The sequence below is a fragment of the Schistocerca piceifrons genome, chromosome 1, assembly GCF_021461385.2.
Source record: "Schistocerca piceifrons isolate TAMUIC-IGC-003096 chromosome 1, iqSchPice1.1, whole genome shotgun sequence".
Lineage (NCBI taxonomy): Eukaryota > Metazoa > Arthropoda > Insecta > Orthoptera > Acrididae > Schistocerca > Schistocerca piceifrons.
This window is the reverse complement of record NC_060138.1, coordinates 1,052,192,455-1,052,215,559: the sequence shown is the minus strand read 5'-3', so window position 1 is coordinate 1,052,215,559 and position 23,105 is coordinate 1,052,192,455. Positions and strand designations below refer to the sequence as shown.

General features: G+C 42.1%; 1 protein-coding gene across 1 annotated transcript in view; it reads right to left on the bottom strand.

The window, feature by feature from the left end:
• Positions 1–3,329: 3,329 nt before the first annotated feature.
• The window catches only part of LOC124796481 (guanylate cyclase 32E), an 823,982-nt gene continuing 804,206 nt past the window's right edge, over positions 3,330–23,105 (bottom strand). The window contains exons 24-25 of the mRNA XM_047260702.1: positions 20,499–20,799; positions 3,330–3,604 (exon numbers count right to left, since the gene is read on the bottom strand). Of these exons, the coding sequence (XP_047116658.1) occupies positions 20,512–20,799 (288 nt within the window). The 3' untranslated portion in view covers positions 3,330–3,604; positions 20,499–20,511. The remainder of the gene's footprint in view (positions 3,605–20,498; positions 20,800–23,105) is intronic.

Sequence of the window (23,105 nt, the reverse complement as noted above, 5' to 3'; positions counted from 1 at the left end):
AAAGCAGCTGTTTCTTATGAAACCAGGGCCGGTTCGAGAACATTTTTTCACACAAGCGACTTATCATTTGACGACTGTCCCCTTTTCCATCGTACATTTCACCAATGTCAATTTTCAATACTATCTGTGAGACACTGTATAGAAACCTTACACTCGGGCGTCCCTGTAGACCCAAGTGGCCACCGCTAAGAACTGTGAAACGGCCTGTATAGAAATCTTACAGTTGTGACATCTCTGGCGCCCCTATCATCTTGGGGCCACAAGTGGGGGCTTGTGTCTTTTGGAAGATAACCGGCACTATACAAACGCAAGCAGTTTATAGGCACCTGACTTTGTACAGCCTGAAGTATTCATCTAATACGATTTGATGTTTGTCTCAAAATGTGCGGTTTGAGATCCTGCACACTGTATAATTGGGACATTTGAGGGTTTAGGACATCCTGTGTAAGTGCGTATAGTGTAAGAGCAATTAGCGCGGGACAAATGGCAACAATGGCCCCGTTTATAACTGACAATACGAGTTTAGTGATTCTGCATGGGACGCAGTTTAGTTCTTCTACGACTTACTGCTCGGCTATATATTCGCAGGTCTTTCGTTGATTCAAGATTTTAGAAGAATTCGGAATGCTGTTACGGAGTGCACATCATGCATTTCTACAGGTCATTGTAGGCCACTGGTTCCCAACCATTACCCCTGAGTGCAATCAGACTTTTGTAGTACCCCCCCCCCCCATCCCTCCCCAATGTTATCACCAACTTTAGTACCCGCTAAACTGTAGAATATAAGACTTTTCTTGGAACACTTTCATTTGTCTATGTGTTTGTGGTAGGGTGAATGCTGAAGCAATCTACAGTGCACTGCAAGTGCTACCCACAGCTCCTTCTTGGATAAGAAAACAAACGATCCACAGTGAGGGTAGACCCTTGCTGGAAAACATGCTACCCCTGTATTACTCCTCTCCATTGCGGCACTTCCTGGCTTGCTTACTACAACCCCCACAGAAAATCAAACAAGCTCAGTTGTGTGCACTGTATTTATTGCTTGTAAATAACTTGATTGTCCTTACTTCTGAACTGGCACAAATTGGACTACTTCAGGCTGTTAATGCCTTGTGTCTAACTAGCCAAATAAAAATAATAACAATAATAATAATAATAATATTGTGTATAGCCTTATGTAGTTACTGCTGTGTCGTACTGTCAATTAATTCATTGTTCTGTTTTGAAGCGAGTAGTGACGCAATTTCTTGACGACTGCAGGTACTATCTGTAACTTGGAGAAGATATTTTCTTGGGATCTTTAGCAATTCTACATATATGTCTCACTTTTATCATCAGCAGCCTACAGGACAAAGCATAACACTTGTGTGTAATGGTTGGGCTATGTGAGGAACCCGTAACCTCTACCGGGTTAATGCTACTATCTCAGAAAAAGTAATTATTGGTAACTTGTATAATCAGTATTGGAGTCCTACAAAACTGTGAAAATAGCTGTGATATTTTGAAAATAATTTAGTTTCGTGACTACAGTAGAATCGAACCGTTTAGTTTTTATCCTTCAGAAAAATTCATTTTCTCTCTCAGGGGATAATTACTCCGAGATCGGGAACCACAGTTCTAGGCGCCACCTCTTCACCAAACGTGTTAGTGACGAAAGAAGGTCAGGGTTTTATAGGCTACCGACGACCATCCAGCTATAAACGCGGAGGAAAGCTGTTGTGGCCTATTCCAGATTACACGACTGCGTTGGTAACAGCTGTGTTCCAAGAAACCTTAAGATACAAGTAATATTTTAATAGCCTGCGATTTTTGAACTCAGTTCCTGCCTTCATCAATGTCTTGTTAATCTCATGTTTGTCTCTTTCATATTCATATACGTACTGTAACCAAATTCTTCGATAATTTCGTTTACATAACTTTTTCTTTCTCTACGCTTGCAATCTCTCCCCTTTACTGCTCTTTCCAGGGACATTGGATATCTCGCTAGCCTACCGTCTATTGTGACGCGAGTTTTGCTTTTTCCCTTAGTATCTCTTTTAAATTGCTTCATTACAGCCATTTAATTGTTGACTTCATTTACAAACACCACATGGCTGGTGTTTCTTCGCAGGTTTCCTCGCTGCACCGGTAACACTTTAATACAATACGCTGCTCCTGACGTGGAGTTTGGTAACCGCTTCATTTCTTCGGCCATGTTTGTCACTAATAGATTTTCCTCCATATAATGTTTATTTCGTCGCATTTCCCTATGCGCTTTTTTATAAGTTCAGGAAATGTCTTCACAACTGACAATATGAACCACCATCGGCTGTATATTGGAATGACAACAATGGCAGTTGGTGCCGGACCGATATTCTAACCTGGATTTTCCACCTCATGCGAGCTGTCACATTAACAGCTTCGGCCATCTGTTCACGAATCACTTCAAATGGTTCAAATGGCTCTGAGCACTATGGGACTTAACATCCATGGTCATCAGTCCCCTAGAACTTAGAACTACTTAAACCTAACTAACCTAAGGACATCACACAACACCCAGCCATCACGAGGCAGAGAAAATCCCTGACCCCGCCGGGAATCGAACCCGGGAACCCGGGCGTGGGAAGCGAGAGCGCTACCGCACGACCACGAGATGCGGGCTCACGAATCACTGTCAGACACAAACTTCCGTATGTTATCATCCATGTGTCAGAACTTGCACTAATACATTACGTATATTTCGTCCAGGAAGGATACATTTAACAGTCGGAGGTCTGATATTGGCGAGTAAATACGAAACAGCAGTGCTTCCGTTATTAAGAGTACAATACAATATTCTTTCGGACATGCATGCTGCTATTTCATATTTAATCAGTTGCTTGCATGAGCGACACTGTGAAATCTTCGTTCCTAGAAAGCAAAATATTTTTATACTTCTTCTACAACATCTTTCATAGTTTTAATATTTAACCATTCATTAATGTTTCTTTCATTTATTTCTAAACTAATTTTAAACTTTGTAATAATTACGTAGTTTGTTTGTTTTAAAGGTTCCTTTAATTTTCGGATTTATGAACCTGTATCATTGTTATCCCTCGTCTATCGACTACCCCAATTGTGTGTGCTGCTCGCAAGAAATTAGCCACTGTTTTCTGAGATAATGTATTAGCAATTAAATATTCTCATATTTAATTTGTTGTTTGGAATGAGATATTTTGAAAAAGCTCTTTTTTTTTTTTTACTTCGAGAGTGTTTTGCTCACTACGTAATGAAACCGAGTACAATAGTTCAATGTGTATAAAAACAAGACAAATAAATTAATTATATTTATTTATTCATGGTGAATTACATGTATATACAAATAAATAAGGTGCAAAAGCACAATTAATTTACTCTCATCCCATACCATCTCTGTGCGTAAATTCTTCTTTGGTTACAAAAATACTCCTCTTTGGTGTGTTCCTCCTCGAACCTGCTCTCAAGACCAGCCACGCGAGATACGTAGTCCAGATTTATTTGAAACAGTTCAGTGCCAGTCCACCGCCTTCGAGGAAGCACAGCTCTGCTTCTCCCCGTGCAGCTCGTCTGGAACGTAAGTCACCGGCGGTCTGGAAGTTCGTTCCTCCTGGAAACAAGAAATGATGTCTGTGTTGTACGAGAATTACTCTTTACGGGTATTTGCAGAGAAACGTTAAAGGTATCGTGTAGCATAATGTGACACTCGATATAGATATTGGCAAAAAAATCTGTCCAGGGAATTCCGAGACCGTATCAGATTCTCTACAGTAGTTCCCCGGAATAGCCAGAACATACAAAAAGAAGGGAGTAGTTGACTTCAGTTTATATATGTGGATATACAGGATTTAATAAAATATCTTGTATTTACTCACCAAAACATGACTACAGTTTAGATTCTATGTTTGCATACAGTAATGTTCGTCTATTATGCTTTTGACCAATGGTGAAAGCAACGTATGATCTAATGGCAAAAAGATATTTTTTATATGGTATAAATAAAATTCAACAATTTACATAGCTTTTCTTTACGTACGCAGTGAAACCCTGCTTCTTGCAAATTTCATGGCTCTACGTCAACGGGAAGTACCCTATTGTTTTGATGAGTGAGTTTGCTAGTATCAGAATATGTGGCATAACTGGCCGTATCTTTTGACTGCATATACTTAGAATCTCACATTTCTTACACCGCCAAGGTATCATACCCTTATTAAGTGACATAAACTTGAAATTGATACACCAACATATTCACGACGAAAAGGACAGACAAACAGGTAGACGAATAAAAAAAGGACAAAAATATATTATCGTGCTATACAATTAGAAATTAACAATCTTCGGATTATTTTTCTTTACCTGCACTGTGAAACATTGCTTCTTCCTAATTTCATGATTCCAGGTCAGCGGGAAGTACCCTGTGAGTTTTGATGAGTTGGTTCAGCGGGTTTCAAAATATATGACATAAATGGACAAGTATCATGACTGAACTGTCTTAGAAGCATAAATATTTTACACCGCCAAGAGCTCATAGACTTTAGTAAGTAACATAACTCTGTACTTGATACGCCAACCTGTTCCAGAGAAGGAGTCCTGACAAACGGACAGACAGACAGATGAATAAAAAATGATTGTAAAATGTTCCTTTCGTATGATATAATTACGAAGTAACAAATTTCTGATTTTTTCCGTTATTTGTAGCTTGAAACTGTGTGTCTTGCAAAATTTCATGTTTCTAGGTCAACGAGAAGTACCCTATAGATTTACTAAGTGAGTTTGCGATTATCAAAATATGTACCATAAATGGTCGTACATTTTGATTACAGTGACTGAGACAGTTATAATTTTCACACCCCCAAAGAACCATGGACATTAATAGGTGACATTAATTTGAGCTTGTTGCGTTTACCCGATCGTGAGAAAAATGTTATTTAACAGTCAGACAGAAAACGGACAACAAATCGGTCCTATAACGACAGAACGAGGCATTCTTACAGAATGAGGCACAGAGCCCCAAAACCTAAAAAGTTTGAGTCGTTCAAGCCGCAGAGAACCGGCAGAAAACTGTTTACCAACAGTGTTTTACGAGGGGGTGATGTATCGTGTGGGAAAAGCTTTTATCAATCGGCACCCGTTAATTCGCCCGTGCAGTGCACACTTACAACAATACATTGTGGATAGTGCTGGGAAAGCAGTAGTTAAATACTTCTGATAAAAAAAGCGTGTGCAGACATTGGAACGAAATATTTTTGAACCCACTTTTCAGTTATATAAATTGATTACGTTGTAATGTATGCACTGAGACCAAAAGCCGTCCTCAACGGGACCTTTTCTGATCGTGCAGCACGGCAGATATGGTTGCCATCGCGCTTGGTGCGTGCCTGGAGAGAAGCTGACAATCACACGGAACGCCTTCCTCACCGTGGTTTGCGACCGCAGCGCACTCCAACGGCAGCTGTCAGAAGTATCTGGCTCGCGAATAACACAGTTTCATTATGAAAAGCGACGCAAGTACACACAAACAAATCGACGAAACGTTCATAGAAACTTCAATGTCCGTTAATGTCATACAGAGCAAAAAGACAAGTTCCTCGTCCATTTAGTAAGGACCTCAGCTTCTAACACTTCCATTACAAATACTGCGATACAAATTTACAATAGTCTTCCACGCCAGACCAAAATGCTCATCACTTGAAACGTCCCCTTCGGAAAATTTTATAAATGACAGTGCTGGAAAACCTCTACGTTATTTGATTTTCAAACAGCTGAGCAAAACTGAACTTACTCAGACATTACTCTCTTTACTTATTCTGATCAACACTAAACAGACACAAAATATTTTTAGCGCAACGCAATCTGACTTTCATAAATCCCTACAAAAGAATAGCCCTGACTAACAACAATCTATACCTTTCATGAATCATTTACCCCACAAAAATCTTCGTTACTCGAACTACTGCAATACGGAGAGCGCCACTACTGCCAGCTAAATAAAAGATTCTAACTACTGAAGGCACTAACTACTGATAGGCATAGTTCGCTAATGAAAGATTTTGATAGAGAACAAACCATGTATTTACCTTAATAATGTTCAAAAGTCATAATATATATCAGTTCATGATATCCAGTATTACAAATTTACTCTTTCTGATGGACACACGTCCAGATCATCCGCTCTCTAAACTCCGCCATCTCTGTCCCCACATCCACCACTGCTGGCGGCTCACCTCGAACCAGGCCCCCACAACCGCACTAGTGGTCGACTGTGAAGAGCGGACAAATTGAATAGCTGGCCGGCGGCCATTAGAGTGGTAAACTGACGCGCGGGATTTCGAATGTTTGGTTACAAAATGCCTTCCCTAGAGTTAGGTCACAAACATAATGCCTCATTTAAATACGTTACTACAACATAGTTTTTAATTTATGAACAAACAGAAACTAGTCACTGTTTATGAATTTATATTACGTAGTACATGGAATCAGCCGTAGCTAAAAGTTATGCACTGGACCCCTAGCATATTTCGTAGTTCATTTACGATAGATGTACGCAAAATGCATCAAAATACTCGAAGATTTGCCCACTATGTCAATAGATATTTTCTGACTCTACCTTGCTTTAGATTTTATGACGAAAAGTGCGTTATATATGGCGCAGTGCTTTGGCAACTCACGACCAAATTATCAAGTTTCAACCTAACCTAGACCATGAAAACACTACCGATCAGACAGCTACAACAAACAAGACTTCAGGCAGGCATCCAGTATCGCATTAGTCACAATATTTACTTTCGTTGTACACTTCAGTTTATATGTGTGGTTTTTTTCATATAATAAATAAAACTCAACAACTGTTCCATCAAGAGAAGTTGTGAAATCAATTACAATTACACACATTCAGTTGCATTTTATAACGATAAAAAACCTGCTAACTCAAATTTCGTGTTGCTTGCAACTCAACTTTTATAGTTAAAATAAAATGTGGTTCACAAAGAAAAATTTATCTTCTGCTGTATATGGTCTGGAAAACGAAAGATAGATGGAACAGCATCATCTTTCAGCTTTCTGCGATTTACGTAATTTTAAAGGAAACAACTTTCTTCAAAATGATCGGGACATATAAAATGGTATTCTGTCGGTCGGAAATCTTGTCTCCTGACAGCGTGTAACCATTTTTGTAACAGCTGTGGTTTTGAGAAAGGAAACCTGCAAATATATGCACAGACATTATGCTAATACCGTGTTACAAAAACATTTACTAAGCAAGTGCACTGACATACAAAACAACTTAAAATAAGCACATACCTGTGAAATGTAATATTCGTTCCTTTCTCGAATTTATTTGTATAATTAATCGCTGCACAACTCTTCACCATTGTACTTCTTTTGATTGGAACGTACAGACAGTAGAATTACGAGTAACAAATACTGTACGTACGCCCCAACAAATATACAACGTTGAATCAGGGTCTTCATAAACAACAGTACTACACAACACATCAGACTACCACCACTATAATGGCGTCCAGCCGAAGGTTCAAATTATCCCGCGACTGCAGCGCCATCAGTGAGTCTAGTTATTTTTTACAAGGTCTTTGCCTCCAACGGCGCAATGCTACGTGCTGTTCACATGCAGCTGCCCAACACTGCAATAACAAATATTCCAACAATGCAAACCAGCCACAGACTGCACACAGCACAGTCAGTGATTTTCATACAGAGCGCTACGTGGCGTTACCAATATAAAACACAAAACAGTAGATGCTATGTAAGTAGGCTGTTTAGGGTTTTATGTTGGTAACGCCACGTAGCACTCTGTATGAAAATCACTGACTGTGCTGTGTGCATTCCGGGGCTGGTTTGCATTGTTGGAATATTTGTTATTGTAGTGTTGGGCAGTTGGATGTGAACAGCGCGTAGCGTTGCGCAGTTGGAGGTGAGCCGCCAGCAGTGGTGGACGTGGGGAGAGACATGGCGGAGTTTTGAGAGCGGATGATCTGGACGTGTGTCCATCAGAAAGAGTAAATTTGTAATGCTGGATATCATGAACTATTTTATATATATATATATAAAATGACTTTTGAATATTATTAAGATAAATACATTGTTTGTTCTCTATCGATTCATGAAATTAATAGGTTATTGTTTGTCAGGGCTATTGTTTTGTAGGGATTTTTGAAAGTCAGATTGCGTTGCGCTAAAAACATTGTGTGTCAGTTTAGTGTTGATCAGAATAAGTAAAGAGAGTAATGTCTGAGTACGTTCAGTTTTGCTCAGCTGTTTGAAAATCACATAACGTATAGGTTTTCCAGCACTGTCATTTATAAAAGTTTCCAAAGGGGACGTTTCACTCTTTTACATTTTATTAAAACCCTAAGGCCATTCTCATTAGATTACTGCTTGTGTTCAGCATAATAATTTTTAGAACCTGTGGATTCCAATAATTGCAACAACAAAGCGCAAAATATTCCACTGCAAGCAGTGCAATTTCTCTTGTGAATAAAGCAAAAAAATAAATAAATAATGCTTGCTGCAACCTTACTACTAAATCTTTTGTTCTTCATGAAAGTGTGCATATGTGTATGTGTGTCAGGCAGTGACGTAGGAAACACTCTTGCTGTCCGTTAGTCCATGTTTCTTCGTACGTTCAAAAACTCTAACAATTACAGCCATGTACATACAGAACATACTTCTATAAATTAATTAGTAAGTCTAGAATCTTTCAGAAAATATGAAGACAAACGTACTGTATTGCGAAGACATAGAAAGAAGGATCCTTTATTGTATGATTATATGATAGCGGAACAAACACTGGTAACAGTTGCTTCTGTAAAATATCTGGGAGTACGCGTGCGGAACGATTTGAAGTGGAATGATCATATAAAATTAATTGTTGGTAAGGCGGGTGCCAGGTTGAGATTCATTGGGAGAGTCCTTGGAAAATGTAGTCCATCAACAAAGGAGGTGGCTTACAAAACACTCGTTCGACCTATACTTGAGTATTGCTCATTAGTGGGGGATCCGTACCAGGTCGGGTTGACGGAGGAGATAGAGAAGATCCAAAGATGAGCGGCGCGTTTCGTCTCAGGGTTACTTGGTAAGCGTGATAGCATTACGGAGATGTTTAGCAAACTCAAGTGGCAGACTCTGCAAGAGAGGCGCTCTGCATCGCGGTGTAGCTTGCTGTCCAGGTTTCGAGAGGGTGCGTTTCTGGATGAGGTATCGAATATATTGCTTCCCCCTACTTATACCTCCCGAGGATATCACGAATGTAAAATTAGAGAGATTCGAGCGCGCACGGAGGCTTTCCGGCAGTCGTTCTTCCCGCGAACCATACGCGACTGGAACATGAAAGGGAGGTAATGACAGTGGCACGTAAAGTGCCCTCCGCCACATACCGTTGGGTGGTTTGCGGAGTATAAATGTAGATGTAGATGTAGAAGACGAATCAGTGTTTACAGACAGCAGTATGCAAACCAGCTACTTCAGATAATTGCGACCTTATGCACAATACACAGAGAACTGATGACACGTAATTATTTGATGTTGCGATATCCTGAATGCTTTAATCTCCGATATTTCAGTTACTGCCTTTTAATTATAGCAAATTATACCATGAGTTTTCGACAAATTTTAAATAAGCTGTTGCCTTGAAAAGACATACTTTCGTAACACCTAGGTTACAATACGAAAGTTCTTTAAATACCAATAGGACGTTTCCCGTAATTCTATTATAACAAATCGTACCAATGACGACGTATTTTTGAAAGATCTTCCGTGTGTTGGCGTTTTGAAATAGCATACATTGATCGGACCTGAGTTATAACACAAAAACCAACTGCGGTATTCAGCTGTGAAGGATGTAATCCAGTTTGTCGTTTCCTAAGTCCTGCTTCTAAGGTAGAAAGGAATCTTGCGTATCATTCACCATGTGCTTCCCCAGAACGCATAAATCTGGCATGTCTTACTCAGCGTTTCACACTTCGGAATGCTCTGGAACGTCAAATTACACGTTGCGACATTATAAAACACATCCAGCTCGTCGTCCAAGAATGTTTTCACGTCCCGTGTAAGGCATTAAGGTCATCGCTCTGAACAGTTTCTGGATCGGCTTATGTTTCTGCAGTAAGTTGTAAGCTGTTTACGTCAAAAAGGAAAAAGGGAAAACTATTTATTCATTTCCGGCCATTAGTTCTGTACGTCAAAATACTCAGTTTAGGATCCTGTACGGTATTTTTGACGATAAAGTTTTGGGGCAAGCTGTATATGGTTAGCAAAATACGAGTTGAATACAACATGGTGGCCACTCCCCGCAATTTTTTCTGAAGTAGCAAAATGACATGAACTGGCTCTGAGATATCATACATCTCTTTTACTGGACTTCATCGGCGTCGATAGCACTGTAATTTACAAAGTGCTATATACTTGCTGTATCGCAACTTATGACAGATTTACTGCTCCAGAAAATTACAGCAAAAACGGCTTCGGTACGGAAAAAGCAGTTGCTCTTCCAGTGAGTATCGAATTTCAGAGGCTTATCACTCGCGTTGTACACACAACGTGCTGGTGGAATGACAATAACACTGCACTTGACATGAGATTTAGATCGTTGTTTTCAATGGCTGCAGGAGCTTCCTATCATGAAGTTCACTGGCACTCTACCGACCAGCAACGTCTGAAACATTACTAGATACGATATTATATTTTATTCGAGAGATTCCACACACACCCGTAAAAAAAAACTTACGCCACGTAGCAACTGAATAATACATCTAGTTTGCCTAGTGATTTCTCAGAATTAGAAGTCCTTTACCAGTGCAGCTAAAATAGGAGAAAACAGAAATTTATTCCGTTCAAGCATACGAAAGCTAAAAAGTTAACTAAAAATACACAGAGATTTACATCATTCATCTAGGGCTGTACAGTGGTGCATCAACTTGTTGTCCGAACAGCATCCCACCTGCAGTCATCAAAAATAGTCCCTTACATACAATTACGGTAGCAACTGTGATCCCAGGGCATGCTGCTTCAAGTTGCATTTTACAAATGTTTACAGTCACGTTATTATTTAAAAAATTTAGCCTTGCTACAAACACCATATAATGACTCTATCAAGTACTGAATGTGTGGCCAGCAGTTTCTGATTGTCTTATTTGCACTTCCACATTTTATTTTCATCTTTGAGAGACGTACGAGTAAACAACAATTGCTCATTGTTAGTACAACCCATCTGGCGATCAGAGGGGAAGATCACCCTTACTCACGTAACTTGGTCAACCCCTCCAATATGAACTGTTGTCTACAAGGCAACTCAGGATCTACGAGTACGTTTTCTTCTTAAAACCGAACCCTGACCGCAGAGCTGAAAAACGATCAGAAGCAACGGACTCTTAAGTGTAAGGCCTGTAACGGTTTTGCAGGGGAGATTGCGCTGAGAAATAACAGTTAAGAAAAAAATGGGAAATACTGCGCCGTTTCCGAGTTACTTAGCACTGAAGTTAGGCAATCAGGTCGTCTCGCGCGCAAATTCAAGCAGCCCGCCAGAGAGTGTTGTCAAACTTTTTCTACGTTTGGTTTCCTCAAACCGAACAAACGTAGCTTTTGCTCTCCTAGCTTATATTTAACGCTCACGAAAAGGGCACATTTTAATTGGTAAAGAGCATTTGAACAAGTGTGTAGCTCAAGAACCCACAGATGCCTGTGCATTAACGCATTTTAGTGCGTGCAAGTACTTGAATTTAAGAGCGCAACAACCTGATTGGATAACCTCAATGCTAAGTAACTCAAAAACTAGGCAATGTATCAATTATTTGGAATTTTTTTCTCAACGTATACCTCCCAGCACAATCTACCCTGGAACATCCTCACAAGCTTTTCACACAGTCTCTGACCACCCTGTATGTCTACCTTTCCTAAGAGCAGTGAGGCGAGTTATTTCTGGTGTTTCGACAAATATTTGTGATTTCGTACTTGCTATGTGTTGATTCAGACAGCCCAAATAAATATAGCTCATCACGTCTATAATCCGACTTTTAATATAGACAGGAATGTTGGTTTTTTCCCCATTACAAACAAAATGATTTTTTAAAAGAATTTATACCTGATAATTCCGTAGAGTGGTCTCTTATTAGTCTAGTACGTTATTCGTGTTATCAACGGGTATTAACGGGAGCAGTAAAAGGCGAAGAAAACCATTACTCTGGTAGCGATAGCACCGCTTTGGCCCATGCTGACAGCTACCGCCAAGCAGTAGCGCTGCCCAGTCGATGCTGAGGTACTGGTTGTTCTTCGGGTATTACTGCCCCTGTTAATACATGCAGATAAAACGAATATCACACTAGACTAATTTTAGACCGTTCTATGGAATGTACATGTAAACTTCCGCTGTAAAAATCATTTTGTTTAAATGGTTCAAATGGGTCAAAGCACTATGGGACGTAACATCTGAGGTCATCAGTCCCCGAGACGTAGAACTACTTAAACGTCACTAACCCAAGCACATACCACGCATCCATGCCCGAGGCAGGATTCGAACCTGCGGCCGTAGCAGCAGTGCGGTTCCGGACTGTAGCGCCTAGAACCAATCGGTCACAACGGCCGGCAATCATTTTGTATAATGGAAAAGAAACCGACCCTTTCGATCGACGGCTTGGCGTCATTTGGAAGCCGTCATTAGCATTATTTGCTGGGTCTGAATCTAGTTGCATATTGTTGTTGTTGCTGTTGTTGTAGTGGTCTTCAGTCCAGACACTGGTTTGATGCAGCTCTCCATGCTACTCTATCCTGTGCAAGCTTCTTCATCTCCCAGTACCTACTGCAACCTACATCCTTCTGAATCTGTTTAGTGTATTCGATTTAAATCTATACTCGACGTTAAAATTTTCTCTTCTTCAGAAATGCTTCCCTTGCCATTGCCAGTCAACATTTTATATCTCTCTACTTCGACAATCACCGGTTATTTTGCTCCCCAAATAGCAAAATTCCTTTACTACTTTAAGTGTCTCATTTCCTAATCTAATTCCCTCAGCATCACCTGATTTAATTCGACTCCATTTCATTATCCTCGTTTTGTTCTTGTTGATGTTTATCTTATATCCTCTTTTCCACACGCTGTGCAACGCTGTTCAACTGCTCTTCCAGGTCCTTTGCTGTCTCTGACAGAATTACAATGTCATTGATGAACCTCAAAGTTTTTATTTCTTCTCCATGGATTTCAATTCCTACTCCGAATTTTTCTTTCGTTTCCTTTACTGTATTCTCAGTATACAGATTGAATAAAATTGGGGATAGGCTACAACCCTGTCTCAATTTATTTCCAACCACTGCTTCCATTTCAGCCCCCTCGACTCTTACAACTATCATCTGCTTTCTGTACAAATTGTAAATAGCCTTTCGTTCCCTGTATTTTACCCCTGCCACGTTCAGAATTTGAGACAGAGTATTCCAGTCAGCATTGCCAAAAGCTTTCTTTAAGTCTACAAATGCTAGAAACGTAGGTTTGCCTTTCCATAATGTATCTTCTAAGATAAGTCTTAGGGTCCGTATTGCCTCACGTGTTCCAACATTTCTATGGAATTCGTGTCATCACCTGTCTCATATATCTTGCTCACCAGATGGTAGAGTTTTGTCAGGGCTGGCCCTCCCAAGGCTATCAGTAGTTCTAATGGAATGTTGTCTATTCCCGGGGCCTTGTTTCGACTTACGTCTTTCAGTGCTGTGTCAAACTCTCACGCAGTATCACATCTCCCATTTCATCTTCATCTACATGCTCTTCTATTTCCATAATATTGTCCTCAACTAAATCGCCCTTGTATATACCTTCCACCTTTCTGCTTTCCCTTCTTTGCTTAGAACTGGGTTTCCATCTGAGCTCTTGATATTCATACAAGTGGTTCTCCTTTCTCCAAAGATCTCTTTAATTTTTCTGTAGGCAGTATCTATTTTCCCCCTAGTGATATAAGCCTCTACATCCTTACATTCGTCCTCTATCCATCCCTGTATAGCCATTTTCCACTTCCTGTCGATCTCATTTTTGAGACGTTTGTATTCCTTTTTGCCTGCTTCATTTAGTAGATTTTTATATTTTCTTCTTTCATTAATTAAATTCAATATTTCCTCAGTTACCTAAGGATTTCTACTAGCTCTCGCCCTTTACTTACTTGATCCTCTGCTGCCTTCACTATTCCATCTCTCAAAGCTACTCACTCTTCATCTACTGTACTTCTTTCCCCCCATTCTTGTCTATCGTTCCCTAATGCTCTCCCTGAAACTCTCCACAACCTCTGGTTCTGTCAGTTTATCCAGGTCCCATCTCCTTAAATTCCCACCCTTTTGCAGTTTCTTCAGTTTCAATCTACAGTTCATAACCAATAGATTGTGATCAGAGTCCACATCTATCCCTGCAAGTGTCTTACAATTTCAGACCTGGTTTCTAAATCTCTGTCTTACTTACTTACTCACAGGTCATTCCGGACTCGAGAGTCCATTACCGCAGCAACATATTTCGCCATCTTTCCCTGTCTTGGGCTATTTACATCCATTCCCCTTCAATACCTAAGCTCCTCAAACCAGCCTTCACATTGTCCTCCCTTCTACGCCTCGGTCTCCCCACAGGACGTTTTCCCTCTAACTGGCCTACCAGTACTCTGCGCGCTGCCCTGCCCTCATCCATTCGAGCCACGTGACCCGCCCATCCCAGCCTGCGTGATTTAATAATACTGATTATGTCAGGGCTTGAATAGAGTTCGTGAACCTCTTCGTTATGCAGTTTTCGCCACTCTCCGCCAATATCATCCCTTTTTGCTCCGAAAATTTTCGACAAAATTTTGTTTTCAAATACTCGAAACGGCTTTTCATTTTGCACAGTGAGAAGCCAAGTCTCACACCCATACAGCATAACTGGTAGAATAGTAGTTTTGTATATTCTAATCTTTAAATTCCTAGACAATATCCGTGATTAAAGTAATCTATTCAGTGAGAAGTAGCACGCATTTCCCGCCCGTAATCTCTTCTTCAGTTCGGATTCAATCTCATTTCTCGAAGTGATGTCCACGCCTAGATACTTAAATGTGTTCACTTTTTCAAACTGCATGTCTCCAACTCTTAACATTTCTTGATCTACTACTGTTGGCATTCTAGTTGTACCCAGGTATTTAGTTTTGTCTTCACTTATCCTTAGACCTACATCTTCACTAGCCTTGATTAACGCATTCGCATTTGCTGTTGCAGATTCTTTCCTATCGCTAATGATGTTTAGATCATCTGCATGCCCTAAAATCTTCATATTTCAATTTAACTCCACACCCTCTGAATTTTCTGCTGCCATTCGTACAATATATTCTAGGACTAAATTCAAAAGTAGCGGATACAGAGCATCTCCCTGGTTAAGTCCGTTCTTTAATACAAATTCTTCTGACTCCAGTTTCCCCACGCGTACTCTACCTTTTGTGTTTTTCAAACTCGCTTCTGTAAGTCTAACATACTTCTTTGGTATTCCAAGTTCCAAAGGAATTCTGTACAATTTTGATTTCAGTACTGAATCATATGCTTTTGTAAAATCTATGAAAAGATTATGAACTGGTTTATTGTATTCCCATTTCTTTTCCAAAATTTGTCGCAGGGTGAATATTTGGTCTATAGTTGACCTGTTTCTCCGAAAGCTTACCATTATATAATCTATCTGAAACTTTCCAGTATCTCCCGGCCTCTCCCATGTATACAACCTTCTTTCATGATTCTCGAACGAAGTGTTAGCTATGATTAACTTATACTCTGTGCAAAATTCTACCACACGGCATCCTCATTCATTCCAACTATTTTTCCTTCTCTTCCTTTTCCTACTATCGAATTCCAGTCACCCAAGACTATTAAAATTTCGTCTCCCTTCACCATCTGATTAATTTCTTTTATCTCATCATACATTTAATCAATTTCTTCATCATCTGCAGAGCTAGTTGGCATATAAACTTGTACTACTGTAGTAGGCATGGGTTTCGTGTCTATCTTGGCCACAATAATGCGTTCACTATGCTGTTGGTAGTAGCTTACACGCACTCCTATTTTTTATTCATTATTAACCTTACTCCTGCATTACCCCTATTTGATTTTGTATTTATAACCCTGTAGTCACCTGACCACAAGTCTTGTTCCTCCTGCCACCGAACTTCACTAATTCCCACTATATATAACTTCAACCTATCCATTTCCCTTTTTTAATTTTCTAACCTACCTGCCCGAGTAATGGATCTAACATTCCACGCTCCGATCCGTACAACGCCAGTTTTCTTTCCCCTGATAACGACGTCCTCTCTAGTAGTCCCCGCCCGGAGATCCGAATGGGGGACTATTTTACCTCCGGAATATTTTACCCAAGAGGACGCAATCATCATGTAACCATACAGTAAATCTGCATGCCCTCGGCAAAAATTACAGCTGTAGTTTTCCCTTGCTTTCAGTCGTTCGCAGTACCAGTACAGCAAGGCCGTTTCGGTTAGTGTTACAAGGCCGGATCAGTCAATCATCCAGACTGTTGCCCCTGCAACTATTGAAAAGGCTGCTGCCCCTCTTCAGGAACCACACGTTTGTCTCGTCTCTCAAAAGATACCGCTCCGTTGTGATTGCACCTACGGTATGGCTATCTGACGCAAGCCTTCCCACCAACGGTAAGGTCCATGGGTCATTGGGGAGGAGGGGGGGGGGTTGCACATTGTGAAAACGAAACGGCAAATAGCAAATATTCGCCGAAACACCACAGGAAATGCGCCTGTCTACTTTTAAGAGAGACACCATACATACTATAAATAACATTAGACCAGGCAAAATTGAAAGAAGACACGAAAACATTTCAGAGGCTTCCTGCTAGATTCGTTACCGGTAGGTTGCATCAACAGAAACGCTCTGTGAAGTGTAAATACTAGGAGGGAAGAACACATTATACTCGCGAACCACAATTGCGACAGACTGTAGAACAATCTTACTGCCACTAATATACGTCTCACCTATGAAAAGACACTAAGGGAAATGAGGGCTCCTACGGAAGCATACACAGACGTTTCTTCCTCGCTCCATTTTCGAGGGGATCAGGAAACGGATTGGCTAGCAGTATTACGATGTACCTCGTCAACGCACTGTACGGTGTCTTGCAGAGTATAATTGTGTATATTGATGTAGTTACATACGTACTAGTTGCTGACAAGCGAGATACACAGAAGAGTGGAAAAGACAATTCAATGTCAGATTACGACCTGCTTCGCTTTAGGAAAGGTAATAGCACCACAAAGTTATAATTAGTCTTCTCAGTTTACAAGCCGCATCATTTCGAGTAAAATACTCGAGCTCTCAACAACTGTCTCCGCCATCATCATCATCAACAGTTGAAATCACTGACTGCCGGGCTGGCATAGTATTCTGTTTAAGACTCCGAGGACACACCACGAAGGTAATTCTGAAGTTGCGCTTCCTAGTAATTATACTCGTATTTCATAGGTTTTCAGCGTAATTTTAGTAACGCATGATTGCCCTCATTTTGATTCGTTCAGCTAGTCCGTAGTTTCATCGTAACTATCAACTTGTGATACTCTTCTAATCTGCTTGCCATAAGAAGAGAAAGTTTTGTTTCTCGTTAAAGCTATTACTGGAGCGCTGAAACTAGGCTCGACTTTGGTAACTCCAGAGTAACCCACGAACCTCCAACTGGGACAGATGGCGACCGTCCATTCTGTGGTTTCTTTCCATATTTGAAATACGCACCAGTACAGGCTCATAGTACACTACTGGCCATTAAAATTGCTACACCACGAAGATGACGTGCTACAGACGCGAAACTTTACCGACAGGAAGAAGATGCTGTGATATGCAAGTGATCAGGTTTTCAGAGCATTCACTCAAGGTTGGCGCCGGTGGCGACACCTACAAAGTGCTGACATAAGGAAAGTTTCCAACCGACTTCTCATACACAAACAGCAGTTGACCGGCGCTGCCTGGTGAAACATTGTTGTAATGTCTCCTGTAAGAAGGAGAAATGCGTACCATCACATTTCCGACTTTGATGAAGGTCAGATTGTAGCCTATCGCGATTGCGGTTTATCGTATCACGACATTGCTGCTCGCGTTCGTCGAGATCCAATGACTGTTAGCAGAATATGGAATCGGTGGGTTCGGGAGGGTAATACGGAACGCCGTGCTGGATCCCAACGGCCTCGTATCGCTAGTAGTCGAGGTGACAGGCACCTTATCCGCATGGCTGCAACGGATCGTGCAGCCACGTCTCGATCATTGATTCAACAGATTTGGACGTTTCCAAGACAACAACCATCTGCACGAACAGTTCGACGACGTTTGCAGCAGCATGGACTATCAGCTCGGGGACCGTGGCTGCGGTTACCCTTGACGCCGCATCACAGACAGGAGCGCCTGCGATGGTGTACTCAATGGCAAACCTGGGTGCACGAATGGCAAAACGTCGTTTTTTGGACGAATCCAGGTTCTGTTTACAGAATCACGATGGTCACATCCGTGTTTGGTGACATCGCGGTGAATGCACATTGGAAGCATGTATTCGTCATCGCCATACTGGCGTATCACCCAGCGTGATGGTACGGGGTGCCATTGGTTACACGTTTCGGTCACCTCTTGATCGCATTGGCGGCACATTGAACAGTGGACATTACATTTCAGATTTGTTACGACCCGTGGCTCTACCCTTCATTCGATCCCTACGAAACCCTACATTTCGGCAGGATAATGCACGACCACATGTTGCAGGTCCTGTACAGGCCTTTCTGGATACAGAAAATGTTCGACTGCTACCCTGGCTAGCACATTCTCTAGATGTCTCACCGACTAATCTTGACGAACTGTGGCATCGTGTTGAAGCTGCATGGGCAGCTGTACCTGTACACGCCATCCAAGCTCTGTTTGACTCAATGCCCAGGCGTATCAAGGCCGTTATTACGGCCAGAGGTGGTTGTTCTGGGTACTGATTTCTCAGGATCTATGCACCCAAATTGCGTGAAAATGTAATCACAAGTCAGTTGTAGTAAAATATATTTGTCCAATGAATACCCGTTTATCATCTGCATTTCTTCTTGGTGTAGCAATTTCAATGGCCAGTAGTGATTAATTAAGTCGTCTAAAAATTTGCTTTATTATTCTAATTCTAATGGATATGCATTCATCATAAAGACCATTAACTTTCAGCTACTCTTCAGTGGTCACAGAATTCGTAAAATATTTTTCATAGCTTAGTGTATGAACTGCAACCACGGTGATAACAGACGTGAGCGGGACTCGAACCTCGACCGTTGCCTTTCGCAGGCAAGTCGCGTACCGAATCAGTTATCCAGCCACGATTCACCACTCGCCGTCACAGCTATACGTCTGCCAGTACCTCATTTCCTCCCTTGTGGTACTAGCACTCTTGGAGGAATGGATAAAGCGGAGAAATTATTTAACCACGGCGGGTTAGATTGTTTCCGGTACTTGAACGTGAGACTAATGCCATTCGCGAGCACGTGCTCTAGCGTCTAATACATCCAAGCACGTCTGACGGCGCTCGTATGAAGCTGGGTAACTGGATAACTCAATCGATGAGCAGTTGGCCGCGAACGGAAAGGGCCAAGGTTCGGGTTCCTGTCTGGCACATAGTTTTAATCTGCCAGAAAGTTCCAAGTCGGCGCACACTATGCTGCAGAGTGAAATTTCGTTTTGTTTCATGATGTCGTTTAGAACTAATTGCTTTAGTCCTCCTAGGAGTTCCTGTGAGGTGCCATTTGTAGCCATGGGTGATGGTCATAAATATTTGGAAGTATCCAGAGGCGCTGTTCTGTCGTAGTCCGAAAGTGTATAACACAGAAACGCAGACAGAAATGCGTCTTCAGTGTTCCACGCTGTATATACTTTCTGGAGAGAATATCGAACACTTTGGTAGCTCAATAAGGTATTACACGGCCTGAACTTTGCTGTTTCTGAGGTGATAATGGATACTCAAAAAATGGTTCAAACGGCTCTGAGCACTATGGGACTTAACTTCTGAGGTCATCAGTTCCCTAGAACTTAGAACTACTTTAACCTAACTAACCTCAGGCATCACACACATCCACGCCCGAGGCAGGATTCGAACCTGCGACCGTAGCGGTCGCACTGTTCCAGACTGTAGCGCCTAGAACCGCTCGGCCACACCGGCCGGCAATGGATACTTGTTAAGAGTTCATGCAAGGTCAGTGCTGACGGATCACCTGTTGGCTTTTGCCTCGGGATCTCTGCTTGGGCGATTTTTCTGACCTTTCGCCAGCAGGAGTGGTCGGCGATGTCAAGGTTTCACCCTCCATTGCTGGTGGCGGACTGGGCAATGAAAGATGGACGTCTGACAGTGCCAAGCAGTCGTGCAGGCGTAACACAAGAAAAGCTGTTAAACAAACGTCAGCCAAGGGCACCGAGGCAAAAGCTGACAGCGAGTATGTCAACAGGTGGCCACGGAAGCATCAGTTAATGGTGGACAACAGATTGCGTACCGTTAGGGGTGTGCTAGACGGGCGTCTCCCCGTCGTCGGTGTCAGCGTCACTCTGGCTTTCGCTGAGGCCGTCGGCGGAGCCTGTGAGCAGCGGCCGCTGCGCCTCCGCCTCCGCTTCCGCCGCCGCGCCGTAGTGCAGCAGCAGCGCCGGCTCGCTGTGGTTGCGGTCTGGCGGGAAACCGCCCCCACCGCCGCCGCCGACTCCGTCTCCTCCGCCTTCGCCGCCGCAGCAGTTCTCGATACACGGGCACGACGAGCTGCTGTCCTTGCTGCTCTTGCACGGGCTCTGGTCCGCGATCACCTAGAAAGGGACGCGGTATCAAAAATGCTGAAACTACCCGGAGAAAATACACACTGGCACATACAGTAATCCTCGACGTACAGCCTAGCGAAAAACTTCTAGACGACCAGAGCTCAGCAGTTATCCACCCAGTTCACAAAAAGGAAGCAAACGAGATCACGGTAACTCATATAAAATTTTGTGCCAAGATCTTCGAACGACACGTGACGAGATAGCTGGCAATGAGTTGGCAGATTATTAAGCAGAGTTCAGAGGATGGAGATCCTCCGCTGAGCAAATACAAAATCACAAGACCATCGTCCAATACAGCAAGAAACGAGACAGACGATGGGAAGCTACCTTCGTAGACTTCCAAAAGCGTACGACTCACTGAATAGAATCACTCTCATGAAATAGTAAGAGAAATAGTGTAAGATGGCAGAATAAATGGTCAGTTTCGCACCTTATATAAGAACTTTATAATCGCAATGAGAAGGTGAATATGACACCTAACTTAATTCGGCAGTTGAGCAAATTTGTCTATCAGTATGTAATGAAAAAAGGGATGACACTTAATCGATGGTATTTACCCACAAATCCTGTATAATGCATATCTATGAGCAGAAGGTGGAACAAGCAGCAAGAGGAAACGTTTTGGCTTGGGAGCAAGGGTGGGCAGAGGCGAATGCTGTGTTACAGAGGGCACCACGGAAACGACTTATGGGTCGTCCCAGACGACAGTCAACGACCAACTGACGAGGTGACTCAGATGGGAGAGAGAGTAACGGGCCGGGCCACCAAGAGGAGGACAGGAAAAGCTTTAGAGAACTGCGTTTCTGAATTCCAAACAGATATGAACAAAACCAGTGACACATTTGATAACGTGAACTGCAAGTGGTACACACGTGATAAACACATGTACCTTTTTAGGCGTCTGGAGTGGACATAAAACGTCTGATTGGCGGAAACGCACTGGCGAGGAGTACAGTGCCGAGATTTCGACGCAGTTTAATGGTAGGACCCTTGCGACTGGTAGAGAGAGTTTCCACAAAATAAGAGGAACGCTCCTACTGGTTGAAAAAATCCATAATGTGGAGAACAAAACAACCCAGGTGGGGAGACAGTTCGGCTATGAGAAAGACAAGATGGAAATATTCAGAGACTCTTCTCTGAACTGGGGTATAGTGCAGAACAGGGTGCATAATGCTCTGTACGATGCAGACACTGCGTTCACGGCAGCTGACATCCAGCTAGAAATTAGCTGTAGCATCGTTGAGCTCCAACTGTGGAGAAACGAACCAACCAGTTAGTTAATTGTTCTTGCGAGAACTGAGAGGGCATTATAATATGCATGCTACTCCAGCCATGCACATGTATAGCGCCATAGTCTGAGACTAGGGATGAATTCATGTTTCCTCCCATATCCAGAAACAAAGGGAGAATCTCTGCTGGAAAATTGAACAAAGGTTTAATTAGTTTTATAGGAATTTCAGAGGGCGAGAGCAACCAGACAGACGACAGCTCATTGCAGCTAAGGTAAATACCAGGTGCATAGGGGTAAACTTATTGGTTCACCAGCTTGTGTCCACTGTATACTCGAGCGGCCTTGGGTAATCTTTTGCTCAACGTGTCACAAAACTAACCACCGTGTGTCATCCTAAAAACAGTGCGCACAAGTTTTTGATGATTCCATCTTCCGGCCCATTGGAGAAGACGCACTCAGTATACGGCATGTGAGGAGACCCCGGCCTGGAAATGCTGTGGTCTGAAGGGCCGGGCTGGTGGCAGACCAATGGCAGCTGCTCGCAAAACGCTATCAGCTGTCTATTTCATTCACTACAACGCAAGTAGAGTACTGAAGAATTTAGTATGATTAGAAACATTTTAAAACAAGACGCATTTAGCTTCCTGTCTATAAATGCGTAATGACGTTTTTGTTTCCATGGATGGTCATTACAAGATTGACCCTAGCTAACTTTTTTTTTTATTTGACTTGCCAAGTTTTATTTGCTTTTTCAGTATTGTCGCACTGCTGTCTGGTCCTGGCCATGCAGAGTGGCCGAGTGTTCTGAGGCGTCATGTCACGGACTGTGCGGCCCCTCCCACCGGAGGTTCGAGTCCTCCCTCGAGCATGGATGTCTGTGTTGTTCTTAGCGTAACTGATGACCTACGCAGTTTGGTCCCTTAGGAATTCACACAAATCTGAACATTTGTCTGGTTCTGACTGTGTTTTCCATTACAATGGTTATAGATCCCCTGCCAAATTGTTAAAAAATTGTGTGAGTCAAATTGTGTGCGGGAATATGTGTAAATGTGTTATAACCTGG